Below are 17,695 nucleotides of genomic sequence, written 5' to 3' on the forward strand. Positions count from 1 at the left end.
AGTGGCCCCTGCACACAGTATTAACCCCAATAGTGGCCCCTTCACACAGAATTAACCCCAATAGTGACCCCTGCACACAGTATTATGTCCCACTGTGGACATCCATAAACAATTATTATACTCTGGGGTCTTTTCAGACCCCAGAGTATAATAATCGGAGACCCGGGGGAATAAAAACATTTAAAAAAAAAAAAACAGTTGCTTACCTGTGCCCGGCTCCTAGGCTGTCGGCTGCCGCTCTTGTCCTGCATTAATGACGTCGGACGTCACATGACCCGGGAAGCAGACCCGGGTCATGTGACGTCTGAGACGTCAGACACGAATGAGGGAGGCCGGAGGCACGATCGTGGAGAGGTAAGTAACACTGTTTGTTATGTTCCTTACGTCTCCCGGTCCGCTGATCATTATACTCGGGGGTCTGCAAAGACCCCCGAGTATAATGATAGTGTTTGTGGGGCCCGCGGTGTCACTTGCTGATCCCGGCCCAGCCAGGATCGGCAAGTGAATGGGGCCCGTAACGGACTATTTAAAAAAAAACAAAAAAAAAACGCAGCGGTAGCGGCTGTCACCGGGCCCCCTAATGGCCCGGGCCCTGTGGCAGCTGCTACTGCTGCTACCACGGTAGTTACGCCCCTGGCCAGTGTCAACAATGAAGTGAATAAATTAAGATAGTGGCCAAACAAAGCAGTTTTGATAAAGCAATGTATTTAGGAAAAGTCTTAAATCCACATAAACTAGCAGTATAGATAGGATCCTTGTTATGGGACAACCCCTTTAATGCATTTATCACAGTGCCAGACCTAGCTAGTTTTTATATAGCAAAAAAATATTGCTTTGAAACATATTTTTCCATATACCTTGAGGTTGATTTTACAAAAAGTCCTTTATATGCAAGTTTTTGACTGAAAGTGGATTGAAAGGGAATAAGAAGTGTAATGAAAACTTTTCCTTTCTGCTGGATTCACTTCTGACTACCACAAATAGACCATTTGACAACAGCCAATGTAAGAACACAAGTTCAGGTTTTTTGATGCATCTATTGAAGAGAAACTACCTACCTCTGGTTTCAAAAAGTGTATCAACATACTTGAATATGTGCCCTTAGGCCCGCTGCACATGACCATATGCGGATTGCCGGCAGTGATTGAGCATAAGTGTCAGCCTCAGCGGTCACATGGGTCACGCAGAGTTGTGATGCTTTACGTCTATACGGCATAATGCCACATGACCCACCAAGTCCAAATCACAGGCCTCAGCAGTCCCTGACGTTAGTGAGAAGACCCGAAGACAGCAGTTAGACATGCCAGAGCCCAGGAGAGGTGAATAACACTATTTTTTTTTTTTTTTATGGACCTCAGCATATTATACTCTGTATAGTAATAACAGTTTCAGTTTGGACATATTCTGTCTGAATGAAGCTGCAGGCAGAACCTTGCAAATATTGTAATAACCGAACTGAAATAAGCGTCGTGAACACAATTCCATCGGTTACATTTGGGCTGATGTTCAGATTTGGTTATTTTTTAATTAATCACCCAACCCTACTTTCCAGGTCACACGGCTGCAGTGACAAAGCAGTGCTGGGACTAAAGCGTGCGCCGGCAGTCAGAAGAAAGGGAGAAGCCGTCCCACAGGAGAAAGTCTGGACGGAAGAGAAGTAAGTATGATAGGGTGGATAGGGAGCAGTAGTAATGTTCCGTTTCCAAAAAAAAAGGGAAACGGATCTTCACCAGATAACCAGGCATTGTCCCTGGGACCGCCCCAAGGATATGGACAAATATACATTTTTGTTAAATTATGTAACGTAGAAAGTAGGCGGGGGGCTGTTTAGATTAGTGTAGTAATTAGTTTTTATGCCAGAAAACCCCTTTAAACACTCATCTGGCTCTGTGAATATAAAAATAAAAAAAGTTATGAGGTTTGGAAGGCGGGGACCAAAAACAAACATTGAAAAATGTCAACAGCGAGAAAGTGTAAATCTGCACAAGAAAATTTGCACCATATTTGTTCTTTGTGGTTTCATAAATCTGTCATAATGTTAGACACCTGTAAACAATGCCCATTCTGGGGCACACTCTCCAAATGTGCTGAATGATAGATAGATAGATAGATAGATAGATAGATAGATAGATAGATAGATAGATAGATAGACTCATCTCCAGGAGCTTCAGACACATCTTGAATCTTCAGACAGCATAGCATGCTTTTCCGTGCAAGCTTCAAATGCGCACTGCACAAACGCATGAAACTACCAAGTCATGACTCTTTGGCTACATCTGTTCTAAATGTTTAAATCCAATAGGTGTGTGACAAGTTTGTGTGTGCCCTGTTCTATCCAGAACACACTGTATATAGAATATATTAGACACTGCTCATAATCATTAAAGGGATCCTATCACTAAAACTCAAATTTTTTTCTGCCTACCACATAGGAATAGCCTTAAGAAAGGCTATTCTTCTCCTACCTTTAGATATCTTCTCCGCCCCGCCGTTCAGTGTATAATCTGGTTTTCGTCAGTATGTAAATGAGTTCTCTCGCAGCAGTTGGGGCGTCCCCAATGCTACGAAAGAACTCTCCAGCGCCATCTCCATCTTCTTCAGGAACAGGTCTTCTTTGCGTCTTCTTCCGGCGGTGGCTTCTAACTTCTAGGCCTCGGGCCTAGGACAAAGTTGACTGCGAATGCCCGCCGGCCACAAGAAAATGGCCACTTACACAGTATTGTAAGCGGCCATTTTCTTGTGGCTGGCAGGCACGCGCAGTCAGCTGCCCGAGGCCTAGAAGTTTGAAGCCACTGCCGGAAAAAGACGCAAAGAAGACCCGTTCCGAGAAGAAGATGGAGGCGGCACTGGAGAGTTCTCTTGCAGCATTAGGGATGCTCCCAGTGCTGTTTGAGCGCTGGGGCCCACCCCCAGTGCTGCGAGAGAACTCATTTGCATACCAACGAAAACCGGATTATATACCGAACAGCGGCATGGAGAAGACATCTAAAGGTAGGAGAAGAATAGCCTTTCTTAAGGCTATTCCTAAGTGGGAGGCAGTAAAATTTGAGTTTTAATGATAGGATCCCTTTAAATTCAGGCTTTACTGCTCGATGTTCCACCATCAACTTTGAGTGGCATTATTGAAAAATGGAAGTATTTAAGAACCACAGCAACTCGACCACAAAATGGCAGTTCACATAAAGTTTTAGGGCAAGTTCACACGGGGTTTTTTGGAACGGATTTTGACGTGGGAAGCTGCCTCAGAATCCGGACCAAAAAACACTTCCTGTGGCTAGCCATGACTGGATTAGGACCAAATGAATGGGCCTAGTCGGGAGGGAGTGTCGCGCCACAGAATCACGGCAAGACAGGGCAGCTTGCTTCTTTTTCCGCGAGCAGGAACAAACCGCTTGCAGAAAAAAGAAGTGAACGGCTCCCATTGAAGTCAATGGGAGGCATTTTTTGAAGCCGGATTCCACATCAAAATTCGGTCCAAAAAACCCCATGTGAACTTACCCTTAAAGTGGGGTTGCTGAATGCAGAGGCACATAGTGCATAAAAGTTGCTAACTTTCTTCTGACTCAATAACTACAGAGTTCCTAACTTGGCAACATTTTGAGATAAACATATAGTCAAATAGCCTTTATGAAGGCTAAAATCAGGCACACCTTTTGTTTGATAATCCTCCAAGCGGTTTTGTTGTAAATCTCTTATTTTCCCAATATGTAAATAAGCTCTATGGAGCACAGGGAACGATATCCCTATACTCCGAAAACAGCCGTGTCATCCTAATTTGAATATCTCCTTCCACCTTGCTGTAAAATCTTTCCATCTTGTTATCTTCTTAGCTGCATCAATAGCAGATTCTGACATAGATGAGAACCAACTCTCGTGCATGCGCTGTACACCTGTTCACTCCCAGAATGAAGTTGGAGCATAAAGCATTCTCTGTACTCTAGGCCCGAACCCGAAGCGGCCAAGCGTACAGCACATTCGCAAGATTTGGATTGCAACTATGTCAGAAGCTGCTATTGATGCAACTTAGAAGATAACAAGGAGGTGGACTGAATTCAACGATCCCTTGTTGTAAAAGTCCTCCTAGCTACAATAGTGGCTCACACTAGCACCATTTTCCTTTATCTATATTATTGGTATATAATAATAAAATAATAGAACAGATAAACAGATTTTTCTTAGACATGTTATTACAAATTGTAAAATATATGAAGAACAGCCGTTATTATAAACCTAAGCAAATTCATGTCAACAATTTAACAAATGCTTCAATCATTTTCTTTCTTCTCAGCTTCAGTTTTGGTGACATCAGCTTGTAATGCTTTCCTCTCCAACATGTACTTCTCTAAAAGGGGCCTGTAGATGTACACACCACCAGCAAATCCTAACAGCACAGCCAGAACTACCTGGCCAGAGGGAAGTCTGCTTATCATCCTCAATGTGCAGCGTAATCTTCTTCCCAAATGGAAAACTCACAAAATCTGAACTCCTGTAGCAAATTAAAGAAAAAAAAAAGTCAATGAAGGTTTTCACATGGAAAAACATATTTTACATGATTCCAATTGCACTAGTCTTGTGTTCACTCAGTGCTCAACGACCTTGATCAGACAACTTTTATACTGTTTATAGGGAGGGGCTAATAATTCCCTTATAAATAATAATGTCCTCTTCTAAATAATAGTCCTTAAAAATAGTCCTCCTTATCAATAATATTTCTGCTTATAACTAGTTCCCTCTTATAAATAATAGTTCTACTTTATTTATAAGGAGGGGAATTATTATTTATAAAAGAGGGTAACTATTATAAAGAGGGGGGGCTAATACTTAAAATATTGCCACATAGCCCCCTTATAAATAATAGTTCCTCCCTTATACTATCTCTCCTTAAATATAATAGTTCCCCTCACTATAAATAATATGTTCATGTTCAGAAATGTGTCCCCTCAACAGCAATTGCTCCCTTTTACTATAAAAACAAACAGCTAATCTAATACTCACCTCACCGTGATCCCCTGATGAGTGGAGCAGATGACTCCTTCTCCTGTTGTTGCACTGTGGTACAATTCCAGGCCTGGCACAGGTGACGCGATGCAGTGACGTCACCACCTTTCCTAAGACGTCCTGTACATCACTTTAAGTCTCTCTTGGCAGAGGAAGGGCTTTACACCTCCCTGCTCTGTAACAGATGTAAGTGGGACTCTCCCAGGCAGAAACTCTGGTGCCTGCCACAACCATATGGCCTGGTACAAGTGCACCGTTTGCCCTATGGTTAAAGTGGCCCTGTGTCACTATATAATTATACGAACATGTTACGCCAGTCTTAATAAAGTCACTGACTGATGTGAGCCGTGTCTGGATTATTAGCAGCCTCTGACCTCTTAATAAATCAGATGCACAGCTGTCTGTCAGAATAGAAGTCTATGCAAGTCAGGTACTGCTATAGATTTCCTATGGAAGTATAATTGCTGCGCCAAGGCGTCTCTGTGGTGTTCCGCTCAGAAAACTGGCATAGATGGTTTAATAAATTCCACCCATGGTATAACTAGCCACACACAAGTTTACTGACTTTCTTGCCCAGTGGTGCCCAAGCCACCTGTTGTTTAGGAAACTGCAGAACAGCCTTATTCAGGTGAATGGCGCTGGTTTAGAACTGGATGAAGGGTTATATCAGGACTGCAGGCCCTGTCATTCCCAACATTGCTGGGGTCCCCACACTATAAAATCATGGGATAAGATAGCATATTCCATTCGTGATATTATACACAGCCTCATAATCTGGGAGCCATTCTGAGACTTGTGGTACTACAAGCATAGCTCCACACTGCCTACCTCTGCTGTCTCAGCTCCCAGTGTAGCCCCGCACCGAGCAATGACAACTGGATACAGATGACCTTCTTCTCACTGAGCCTGTCTCCCGTCATGTATTAAAGCTGTGTGGGCAGCCATATTGCTGGTGATCACACGCTACATACAGGAACAAGACCTACACTGTTGTATAACTGATGTAAGCAGCCATTTTGTTGGAGCCCGCTGTAACACACAACCTTACCTCCAGTGATTTGACCAATGTTATGGACGAAACTGGTTGGTTCTCTAGTTTAACCTGACTAAGTGACAGCGGGCGTGGTAAGCCATGACAACAGAGCGTGCAGAGCCATGGAGGTGATCAGGAGCCGGGCACTGCCAGCCATCAGGAGGCCGAACACGGAGGGCTCTGTGCAGCTCAGGAAGAGGAGATCCAAGCTGTACAGCAAGGAGGGGGAGGAGGCGGCTGTGGGTGCAGGTAACTGCAGCCGGGGGATGAATGGCCAGCCTTACTACATGGGCCAGAGCTCAGCCTGGATCACATCTACGGCCATAGAGAATGAGCAGTTCTGTCAGGTTCTGGTTGTGTGCAGTCTGAATAGTGGGGTGTTTGATAGGACAGAACACACACTCTGCGGTTCTGTACAATAGGTGGAAAACGCAAGCAAGGATTCCTGTGTTTTATGTACTGCAATATGGACAGTAACATGCCCATGCCTTATGTAAAGCCATACAAAATGAAATTGACCCTGTAAAATGCAAAACCTAAAATCCTTAGACTTTAAGGAATTGTCCCAAGATCGACACTTAGTGACAGGATAACTGTTGGTTCGCTGGAGGTCCCACTGACTATGAAGGGTCCTGTTACCTGAATGGAGTGCTGCTCAGACCTGTGGACGCCCCTACATTTTATCTGTGGGGCTGACTGCTGAGCACAATGCTTGGCAGCCCCATAGACTTAGAATGGAGCAGTAGTGCTGCTGCCTGACCTTTACTCCATCCAGAGTACACAGGATTTATTGTCCTGATCACAGCAGGAATCAAATACTTATTAGACATTCAGTGACCTGGTAACAACCCTTGGAGCTAGGTGCGGAACTGGCGCTATCCTTGGAGCTAGGTACGGAACTGGCGCTATCCTTGGAGCTAGGTGTAGAACTGGCGCTATCCTTGGAGCTAGGTGTAGAACTGGCGCTATCCTTGGAGCTAGGTGTAGAACTGGCGCTATCCTTGGAGCTAGGTGTAGAACTGGCGCTATCCTTGGAGCTAGATGGGGAACTGGCGCTATCTTTGGGACAGGTTCAGATTAGTGGTAACTGGGGGACATATAGTGCCCTCGACTATCAGGGCTGTATTAGCTAGACATAGCAGCTCCCTCATATCACTGTCATGCCAGCGGCCAGGTCTTGTGTTTGCTTTCTTGAAGACATAAATGGTAATAATAAGGTTATTTAGGTAATGTCTTGTATTTGGTTATAACCGGTCTCTCTTGTGTTGTTCCCACAGGCCTGTTCGGAGAAAATGTTTACTTTGTCTTATTCACAGTTGCCTTTCGGATTGTTAACTGCGGTTTGGTACAGACCAGCTTTGTCCCCGATGAATACTGGCAGTCCCTTGAAGTGGCGCATAATATGACTTTTAAATATCCTTTACTGTAGTAGCAGTATTATTTATCACCTGAACCAATATATGTCTTATATATCACCTACTTAAGTTTATGGGCAAGTAGTCACTGCTGTTCCATAGCAACTTAGTTGTACATTGCACCAGTGCTTGCACGTTGACGACTATATGTAGGGAAAAAACTGCATGCCGCTGCCAAATAGCACTGAGAAAAAGGTGGCGGCAGAAATGCATCCCAGTTTTTTCTGCAGTGCTTTTCATAGAAAGTTTCTCTCACTGTTATACCTATACAGAAAGCACCAGTGTTTCCTTAGGTATAATTGACATGCTATGATGTCCACAATCTTCATTTAGGTTTGATGCAGCCAAGCACTTCCCTGCCACTTCTCTTATCTTTCTTGTGACTTCTTATCATAGGGAACTTTTATAGGTGAAGTTCTGTAAAATATTCGCAAATGTAAATTCATTCTGTATTTACCTTAATGGTGGTAATTATGGCTATTTAACATGGGAGTGGAATGAAGGTTTGAGGGGGTTCACATACCCCCTTCTGTTTGCCATTGTTTACAAAGTTTTATACTGGATTGGCAAGGATGATGTCTCCTTTCTGGTAAGTGTTCTTCCCCATGAGATGCCAGGATAGTATTTATGAGTTGCCATACATACAGTTTTCTAATAATTGGATCATCATGAACAATGACCTAGAGCTGGGGTCACACGGACAGTAATAACAGTGGGTTAGTTGCTGCAAACTCTCCAGCCGCTAACCTTCTTCCATCTACAGAGGCAGCTTAATGGCTGAAATCAAATCTCATTCACATGGTGCAACTAAAACCCTCAATGCAAAGTGACCTGTACTATGGACTTTAAACCTGCAGCTTGTCAGTTATTGGTACAGTTTTTGGTCGTCTTTCAAGCTTTGCATTGCAGTTGCAGGGGGCCCATAGAGAATGCCTGTAGTTTATCCAAATCAAAAAACATCCGATATGAGCTGGTTTTTGCAGAAAAAAATGTCTGCACAATGTTCATCCCATGTGGCCCCAGCAGTTGAACACTTATCCATTCAGATGTAGTCTGAGTATAGTCATGGTGTGAGGTCTTGCAGCAAATCTGCAGTTTTGTGGTTTAAGTGCGTTTCACTTTTAACTTTGGTATCTCTCCAGTAAGTGGTAAAACTGCATGCATGTGCCAAGGACTGCACCATGACTGCTTCATCTTAATACACCCTTTCTGTAGAAGATACTGCTTGCCTATACATCTGTGGTATGTGCAAGAAAGTTTCATCCCCTCTGCATTTCAGCATCTCGGCTCCATTACTTTCTATAAAATGTAACTGTCTGTGTGTATATATATATATATATATATATATATATATATATATATATATATATAATATTTTTCTATATTCCTCAAATAGTCTCATTGATGGCTTGTATCTTGGTTACTAAATTACATATATAACTCACTTGTGTTTTTTTTGTGTTTTCTCCAGATTTGGCTTCCAAGGCTCATTCAGGCTGTGTTCTCCAGCATTGCAGATGTAAAACTGTACAGTTTAATAAGGCGAATAGAAAATTCAAGCGTGGCAAAATGGGTGGTATGTGTTAATACAAAAAAATATATTAAGGCTTTCCCTGCTACATGTAATGGCTGTAGTAATTACTAAGGCTGTATTCACACTGCACTTTGCTTTCTGCAGCACTATTCTGGCTGTCAAAGATACCTAAAGCCTGTTGTGGTCTATTTAAGAATGTGTCCGTCATATCTCTTATGTGACAGTCTTGATGCTAGTATCAAGAGTAGTTTCACTGGAGGGAATTTTTCCAAAGGAGTACAAAAATAAAAATAAAACTTCACCTTTATTGATAATGTCGATAAAAACCTTATGGTTTTTATCGACATTATCAATAAAGGTGAAGTTTTATTTTTATTTTTGTACTCCTTTGGGAAAATTCCCTCCAGTGAAACTTTTGTAATTGGAAGTACACAATATCTGTAAGTGAGTGAATTCCTAGTATGAAGAGTAGACCATTTATATTATTTTTATATTTCACAGCCAATACACAGTCGTAGTTACGAGTATTTTTTCCCTTGGTGAATCACTGAAATCACAGTAACACTGCAATTGTACCACAAATCTCAGGCAACTCTATGTCACTGTAAATGTGGCCTAGTGTTTAGAGTGACTATTCTGTATGTGTATATATAAAGGGGGAAGATAAGCATTAGTGTTAATTTTATTCCAGTACTTCAGTCAGCTCTGCTCCTGGTTTACATGGTACTGCTCCTCCAGAACCCTTACAAACACAATGGAAACAGTGCTTGGCACCCTGGCTTTGTATTACTACCCTCTGGAAGGTTCACATACAAAGAACAGGTATGACATCCTCATAGTCATCTGAAAATACTCCTCCTTCTCCATTTAGCTTACATATTAAGAATGTCACTTTTCTTGTTTTTCAGCACCAAGTACTTACTCTTCGTGGCTCTGGCCTTTCTAGTCCGGCCAACTGCACTAATTCTTTGGATTCCATTGCTTCTATACCATTTTTCCAAAGAACAGAAGAAATTAGACTTAATAATTCATCAGTGTTTACCAGTCGGGTAAGTAGCAAGGGAAAACTGCATGGTAGCATCATGGTAAAGTCAATATGATAGCACAACGATAAAAAATACATTGCTAAAGACTGAAATTGCTTAAACTGAAAGAGTAAGACTATGGAATTTGGAGCTGATTTTGAGGTGGATTCTGTCTCAGTATCAGCTGCTACCTGAATCATGTTATTCAATTGGATGGAGAGACTGAATCAAAACGCTGAAAATATGTGTCCTACTCAATCTTACCATTGATTTAGCCATAGAACCCCTAGCTGGAGACCATCTACTGCATAGTCCTACTCATCTGACTCATCTGGGGCTGATCAGTGAGTAAAAGCCGCATCAGAAAGTCTAAGCTCTACTTCAGCTTTCCGCCACAGGAAGCTGAAGGTCAGAATGTGGAGACTTTAAGGAAGAAGCCTGCCTCCTTCTTCACTTTCTGCCATAAGAAAGGATCCTCTCATGTCAGAAATTTTTTGTAAATGAATAGTTCAGGTAAATATAAGAAACTTTGTATTATAACAGATTAGAGAATTTCCTGATGTAGAATAAAATAGTATATTGTATTGATTCCCATTGGGTTTTCCAACAGCTTCTTGGTACACAGTCAACAATACAAAACAAACCATCACAAATAACAGCGTATATAGTACAATCATAATACAATCAGGTAGTATACCGGCTAATACAGAGTCATCCATTGTGTCAGCGATAATACAATTAATACCTCTGACCCCCCCCCCATTATGGTTCCACCCTGTCGTTGCAGAGAGATCCCCCCCAGAGTTAACCTTTTAGACCTCTAACTACTGTAACAATGTTGTATCTTCTGCTGACAAAGCTTTGTTGACCCACAAGGACCCTATGTGGAGGGTGAGAGGTCTTTTCTCTAATCGATTTAAATATCCCCATGGTCTTCCTCCTCACTCCCAGTGGTCAAATTGTAGCCCTGCTACTGACCCCGCTCTTTAATCAACTTATCAATCTTCTTAACTTGCCCTGGCATTGTTTATTCCCATGCTGGACCCGCATAGAATAAGAACACAGCTACCACCAATTGGTAAAATACTCCAAGTAGCTTGTTGCACACATCAAACGGCCATAATTCTTGAAGGAAGAACAACCTACTTTCTCCCCTCTTTTACACACCTTACCAGCACTCAGTCTCCAGTCTAGTTTGTCATCCATAAGTATTTATAGGACCTAGCCTGTTCCGCATCCTGACCCTCGATGCTGACTGGAGAAACATCCAATCTCATCTTCCCAAAAACAAATTTTCCTGGTTTTAGTTATGCTCAAGATGTGGCCATTCTCAACCTGAGAGCTTCATTCTATCTCTCTATCAGCTCCTTACCTGCCTGCTAAACCGCTCAGCCCTAAGATAAAGTTACACCGTCTTCGAATATACTTTTTGGATCAACGCATTATGGTTCCCATCATTCAAAGGGAATCTTTATTATTAACTGGAATTTCTGACGGTGTTTCCCTCATATGACTAGTACTGATTTGTATCCAATAATAGTACCATGCAGTAATGTGTTTCAATGCACAAGGGTTTATTTTCAATTAGTTGAGGGTCATAAACGCTGTTCTTTTTTGCAGCCTGTTAACCCTTGGAGGCTCAGTGATAATTGACTGGATATACTTTGGCAGGGTAAGACCAAGTAAGCTTATTGAAAGTTAATAAAAATGTTTTCCCTGGCTTTAAAGGAATGCTGTAACTCGAACTCTGCATATTATCCCAGCCCTGCAGATAGGCAATGGTCACCTAAATCAGTCGGTTTCCCCTTTTGGCGAGATATCAGTTTTTTGGAGCAATGCGGATCTTCGCACTTTTGGAACAATGACAGCACCCTAGTTGCTCCAAAGATCTTGTTTGCATATTGGCAAAAACAGTGATAATGTTACAAAGGAGGCATCTATTCACATGGGGAAAACACTGTTTTATTTAGGTGATCATAGCCTCTCTACTGAGCTAGGTTGATATGCTGGGTTCTGATGACAGACTCCCTTGACAATTTATAACCTATGTTTAGGGCATGTCATCCATGTCAGCTGACTGAAGAGGAAGAGGAACTCTTGAAGTAGCCACAGCCCCATACCTTGTGTGGTGGCTGGGAGTGGTAATGCAGCTCAGATTGAATGGGATTTAGTTATGGATCATCAGCACCGCAATCCCATTAAGCAGTTAATTGGCAGCTCATCCCATTCTGACTAATTTGATATTGCTGACCTATGCTAAGGCATAGGTCATGAATCTCTAATTCCTGTTTCTTTAAAACAAACAAACATATCCTGTGATACGGTTATCCACATTGTGGATTCAGTACATGACCAATAATATCACATGCAGGGAAAAATAAATTGGAAAGGGAAAAAAGGATCAGGGCTCTAGGTTACCTGGACATATATTAGCAATAAAGCTTTCCAGTTCAGACAATGCACTGGAAAGTTTTATCTTTCTCTGCAAAACCCCTTTAACATAAACTGCTGCCATTATAGACATATAACATGCGTGATAATTTAGTGTTTTTGTTGCAATGTATGGTTTGGTGCAGCATGTCACAGATCCCCTTCTTTTGCTGTGTAAACCTGTCGGCTGCCCTGTGTCTGCTGACAAGGAAACTGCCAGAAACAATCTTTCCGATACTCTTGTATATAAATGTGGCGTTTTTTTCTTCTCTTACAGTGGACAGTTGTTCAATGGAATTTTTTGAAGTTTAATGTGCTCCAAAATATTGGCTCATTCTATGGGTCTCACCCTTGGCACTGGTACATCACTCAGGGATTTCCAGTCATTATTGGTATACACTTGCCATTTTTTGTACATGGCTGTGTAGTGGCACCAAGAAGATATCGTGTTCTATTAGTCGCCATAGTTTGGACTGTATTAATATACAGGTAAGCAATACTATGTATACTTCATGTCAAAATGCAGAAATCTGCAGAAGAACAACTATAATGTAATGAAACTGAGTGCAAGGAATGGTAAAAAAAAAAAAAAAATTGCTCTCCTCTTCTGTGATGTCCTCCCTGGTGCTACATATCTGCTGCAGCCAATTACTGAACTTTCCCGTCATCCGGCAGTAGTTTTGTCATTGATGCAACATGGAGGGCTACTCACGCCAGCCCCATCTGGCTTCTTATGCTGCACTGTACAGCTAGGTTGTAATACAGATAATCTATAAACCAAATGAAGGATTCTGCTATTGATGTATAATGTGTCCCAGACTATGGGATAGAAAGATTTAATCTCAGCTGTAATATCTGTTTAATTTTGTAGCACTTTGAGTCATAAGGAATTTCGATTTATCTATCCAATACTCCCGCTCTGCATGATCTTCTGTGGTAAGAGTTGCTTTTTTTATTTCTTCTCTTTGGAGCACTCTTATTTTACTAACTTTCAATTACACGTTCCTTAACAGCTGATTAATACGTCACATTTCTAAAAAAAATAATTCTTTTGCAGTCTTCCCTTATTTTAGAAATATTTCCTAACTGAACACTCCCGTTTTACACTATGGCATCTCTCACCAAAGCATGAACAAGCTTTAAAGGGAGTCTCTTACCTAGGAGAAGTATATTAAGCCAGCAACACAGTTACATAGGTCAGACACTCCTAAATGCAATGCCTTTTTCCCCATGAATATGCAAATAAGGACAGCTCTGTTACTCCAAAGTGCTGTAATACACCCAACTTCCCCCTCCTTTGTGACAGAGTCAGGGAACTATGCTGAAATCACCCACCCCTGTGTTCTTGCGTTCACGCTGGAGTATTATAGCAGTCTGTAGGCACAGAGTCATCCTTGGTTCTCCAGACTGCTCATTTGCATATTCTGAAATAAATTACTTTCAGATGAACCTGATCTATCTTGCTCTTTTCCTGGTTTAATATGCTTCAACCCGGAGACAGACTACCTTTAAAGAATTAGGGTATGTTCACACGGGAGAATCTGGTGCTGCAGATGCAGAGTCCACATCGCGAAACATTCAATGGCGAAAAGCTGGGGGGGGGGGGAATGAAAAGGAATCTGAGATGGAATCAAATTCCTCTTAATTTTTGGCTCCAAATTGCTGTTTCAAATTTTTTTTTTGAATGAATAGTTCAGGTGACTTGTAAGAAAATTTGTCATATGCTTTTCATTACTCTTATCAGCTTCTCTCCTGCCTGTTATCCTGCTCAGTTCACTGCTTAGACCTGTCTTTGCTGAAGACAGGCTGTAGTTCATAGAAGTCTATGTAGCAGAGACGAGGAAGAGGAGTGAGAAGCAGAAAGACACATACTGTAAATCATGGGCAGGTATAGTAAGATTTTTATCTCACCAGAGCTTTATTCACATCTATAGTGCTCAGTGTGCTGGTAACTGCTATAAAACCGCAATAAAACATATTATAGTCACCTGAACTATTAAAACATAAAAAATGAAATGACAGTATTTAAACAAATGTACCTTTCAGAAAAGCTTGTTATCAGGGAGATCAATGTGTACAAAGCATTCCTCAGACGTTTTTGTTGTTTCCATGGATGCTTCTGGTATTCTGGTGTGGATTTCCATATTCTTACCCAAATAATTCTGCTTTTAGGTTATTCATTATCAAATATTAAACGTTGGAAGAAACCAGCCATTGCACTTTTGGTTTTATTAAATGTACCCCTTGCCCTCTACACTGGGTTGATTCACCAGAGAGGAGCACTAGACATAATGAGCAACATTCAACAGTTATGCAACAAGGAGAATTCTTCCCTATTAACTCTGATGCCTTGTCACTCTATTCCATATTACAGGTGAGTAGCGGTTTATCCCGTAGTTGCATTCCTCCATGCACCTTAGACAACTGATTGTCAAACTGTTCCTCCTGACTTCCCGTCATTATACACATCAGCCAAATGTGCATATATTTTCAATAAGGAGGGAGAAACAGCCCCCTCTGATGTTGGCTAATGTTCAGTGAAAATGAGCCCAATCCTTGTTTAAAGAAACTGTCATGTAAAAATGCTGTACAATTTGTAATGTTATAGAGTAATTTGATACATAGGTTGGTAGGAAAAAATTCTGTATAAGTAGTTATTCTTATCTTTACTGTTTCTAGGTTTATAAACAGTCACCTAGTCATGGGGGTGGGCCTATTAGTGATTGTAAGTTGTATCTGTATAATGGGAGTGGTCAGCCAGCCCCCATGATTATTTCTAGCAAAGGTATAAATTAAGGTTTTCCCATAAAATTATTTATCAATCTGCTCAACTCCTCCTTCCCTATACTATGCTGCCTGCAGATAGAACCTCTTGCTCCTGATCACAAGTTCACTTTAACCCTTAAATACTATCATGGTGTCTATCATAATGATATGTTTATGATAGTGGTGTATGATAGACACATTGATAGTACTTAATGGTTAACCCAACAGGAAAGAGTCGTAACAACCTCATACACAATAGATGGTTGGCAGGTGCCATCATAATCTAATATGTATGGGGCGCCTTTAGGCTTGTGTAATTGAAGTGGTTGCCAACCTGGCAGTCAGTTGATGTAGCAGGATGACTCCTAAAACCCCGGTCATCTCTTATCCCTGAGGGAAATGTTGGTTGGTCACCCATTCTTTCAGCAGCTCCTGGAAGGAAAAGGTTGCATTATATTTGCCTATTCAAATAAATAGGTTAGTGTGTAATATATGACTAGACTAAGCAGGGGCCACACTCTCAGAAGCCCCTCTACTCTGGCTTATACAGGGGGACGCCAGTATTTGACATCCTTATACATCACATATGGACATATCGCCATAGCTTTAACTGCTGGCTTTGCACCTGTTGTAATTTTACCTCCTAAAGCTATATACTCTTTTCCACATCATTCTATAGCAAATTGTCCTTATTGTGTTTTGTTTTGTACATGATCATCTATAGTACAACAGAGATCTAATTTTCTTCCTTTTTTTCAGTCATGTTCATTGTCCCATTAAGATGAGTTTCCTTGAGTGTCCTCCAGACTTAGAAGACCATGACACATATGTTGATGAAGCTGATCTATTTTACTTAAGCCCCCTGGCTTGGCTCAATGCAGAGTTTTATGATTCCAAACGATTACCAACGCACTTAGTTATGTTTAGCGTTCTAGAAAAGGTGAGTATAGTAAACCCAAGAACAATCTGGTGGTCATTTTCCAACTAATTTAAGGGGCCTCTGGAATTGTTGAGTCAAAATCTCAAGAGTAAAGATGGGTGTCCATATATGCAGCACTCCATAGGTTTCAGTCCGTGAATAAGCCAAAGATAAGAAAACTATATACTTGAGGCTGGGTTCACATCTGTCCTGGGCTTTCCATTGTTGGGTCCGCTGGGGGGAGCTGAACTATGGAGATCGGGACCACTAAAACAGTGTTTACCCGCAAACACTCCATGCAGGACTTTTCTTTCTACTGATTTTTACAAAGTTTTAATATGAATATTACAAATGACCAAGTAGAAACTGGAAGCAAGAGAGAGCTAAAATTGTAACTTGCCCTGTAAACTTGCTGCCTCATAGATACGGATACTGGGTTATAGGTTACTATCATGATGCTCCAGGGTAGCATCTCTTAGAAAACTTCACCATTTAAGACATGTTTATTGTCAATAAATCAATAGAAAAATCTTGTTTGTTTCCAAAGACTAAATCCATATAGATGTAAGTCACTTCAATGTCTGCATTTTGCATCAATATTTATGAGCCAAAACTATGAAAGGAGACTACACAGAGAAAAAGTAACTGGAACGATCCACGTCTCCTCTTTGTTCTGGAAGCATTCCTTAATTTAGCTTACAAGTACTGATGCTAAATACTGATGAAACACAGGCCGTGTGAAAATGGCTTTATAATGATCACAGATGTTAACAGTTTGTCAATCTGTATCCAGTCCAGGCAGTCCTGTTAGCTATATACATCACAACGTCCTTCTTTGTGCAAAGCGTCCAGTGTAGTTAACATGTAAGTGTAGACAGACAGGTGATTGATAGACAGCACTTCTCAGTGTCCACCTCTATATAGGATGTAAAAACCCTCACCGCTTTCAAGATATCTGCTTGTTACAATCATTAGAAACTTGCATATAATGCTTTGCTATATGCATAAAACTTACAACTGAGACCCTCTTAAAATATTTTTTGTAAAGTGTCACAGTCTTTATAATCCTACATTTTAGTGAAAGTTTGGTTAAATTGTGGGGATGATGTTTAAAAATGATGCAGCTACTGAATCTTTATCTGATTTCCTATTTTCTTGCCAGGAAATAACCCCATTTTTGGTAACAAACCATTATGTGAGGACAGCGTCTGTGTTCCATACTCATCTACCAGAAGGTCGAATTGGAAGTCACATATACTTGTATGAACGGCAAGTGAAATAAAGACCTGAAGTCTTTAGACTAATGATGGGTTTATGATTATGTGAAGGGGGGACCACTGGAAAGGATGAAGGATTGTTATTACTGTGCCAATGCCATTCCTTAAAGACCGTGACTGCTTCTAATTCGTAGATTCAGTGTGATTTTTTAAAGCAATCCAGCTGCACCTACAATAAGAGGAAAGCAGAAATGATGCCAACGGCTCCGCGCCAGCTCTGTGTATATATGTGTAAATAACCTTACAGACGACAAAGATGATTTTAAATAAAGTTTCTTTTTTTTAATTAAGTCTCCAT

At 41.1% G+C, this 17,695-nt stretch overlaps 2 protein-coding genes across 3 annotated transcripts; one reads left to right on the forward strand and one right to left on the reverse strand.

Annotated features, from left to right (window-relative positions):
- Nucleotides 1–4,169: 4,169 nt before the first annotated feature.
- PIGBOS1 (PIGB opposite strand 1) lies at nt 4,170–6,191 on the reverse strand. Of its 2 annotated transcripts, none has more exons than XM_075273541.1 (2): nt 6,047–6,191; nt 4,170–4,486 (listed from the first exon to the last, which is right to left on the reverse strand). In XM_075273541.1, exon 2 carries the CDS (start codon nt 4,428–4,430, stop codon nt 4,266–4,268), a length of 165 nt encoding a protein of 54 aa, XP_075129642.1. In that variant the 5' UTR covers nt 4,431–4,486; nt 6,047–6,191; the 3' UTR covers nt 4,170–4,265. The 2 variants fall into 2 exon arrangements, with proteins under 2 accessions (XP_075129642.1, XP_075129641.1); XM_075273540.1 differs by lacking the exon at nt 6,047–6,191 and adding an exon at nt 5,827–5,985.
- On the forward strand, nt 6,057–17,683 carry PIGB (phosphatidylinositol glycan anchor biosynthesis class B). Its single transcript, XM_075273526.1, has 12 exons — nt 6,057–6,280; nt 7,309–7,441; nt 7,915–8,035; nt 8,918–9,022; nt 9,672–9,802; nt 9,889–10,029; nt 11,626–11,677; nt 12,713–12,924; nt 13,307–13,371; nt 14,608–14,809; nt 15,961–16,141; nt 17,283–17,683. The coding sequence occupies exons 1-12, from the start codon at nt 6,154–6,156 to the stop codon at nt 17,400–17,402; spliced, it is 1,590 nt and encodes a 529-aa protein (XP_075129627.1). The 5' UTR covers nt 6,057–6,153; the 3' UTR covers nt 17,403–17,683.
- Nucleotides 17,684–17,695: the final 12 nt, after the last annotated feature.

The sequence above is a fragment of the Leptodactylus fuscus genome, chromosome 5, assembly GCF_031893055.1.
Source record: "Leptodactylus fuscus isolate aLepFus1 chromosome 5, aLepFus1.hap2, whole genome shotgun sequence".
NCBI classification, from domain to species: Eukaryota; Metazoa; Chordata; class Amphibia; order Anura; family Leptodactylidae; genus Leptodactylus; species Leptodactylus fuscus.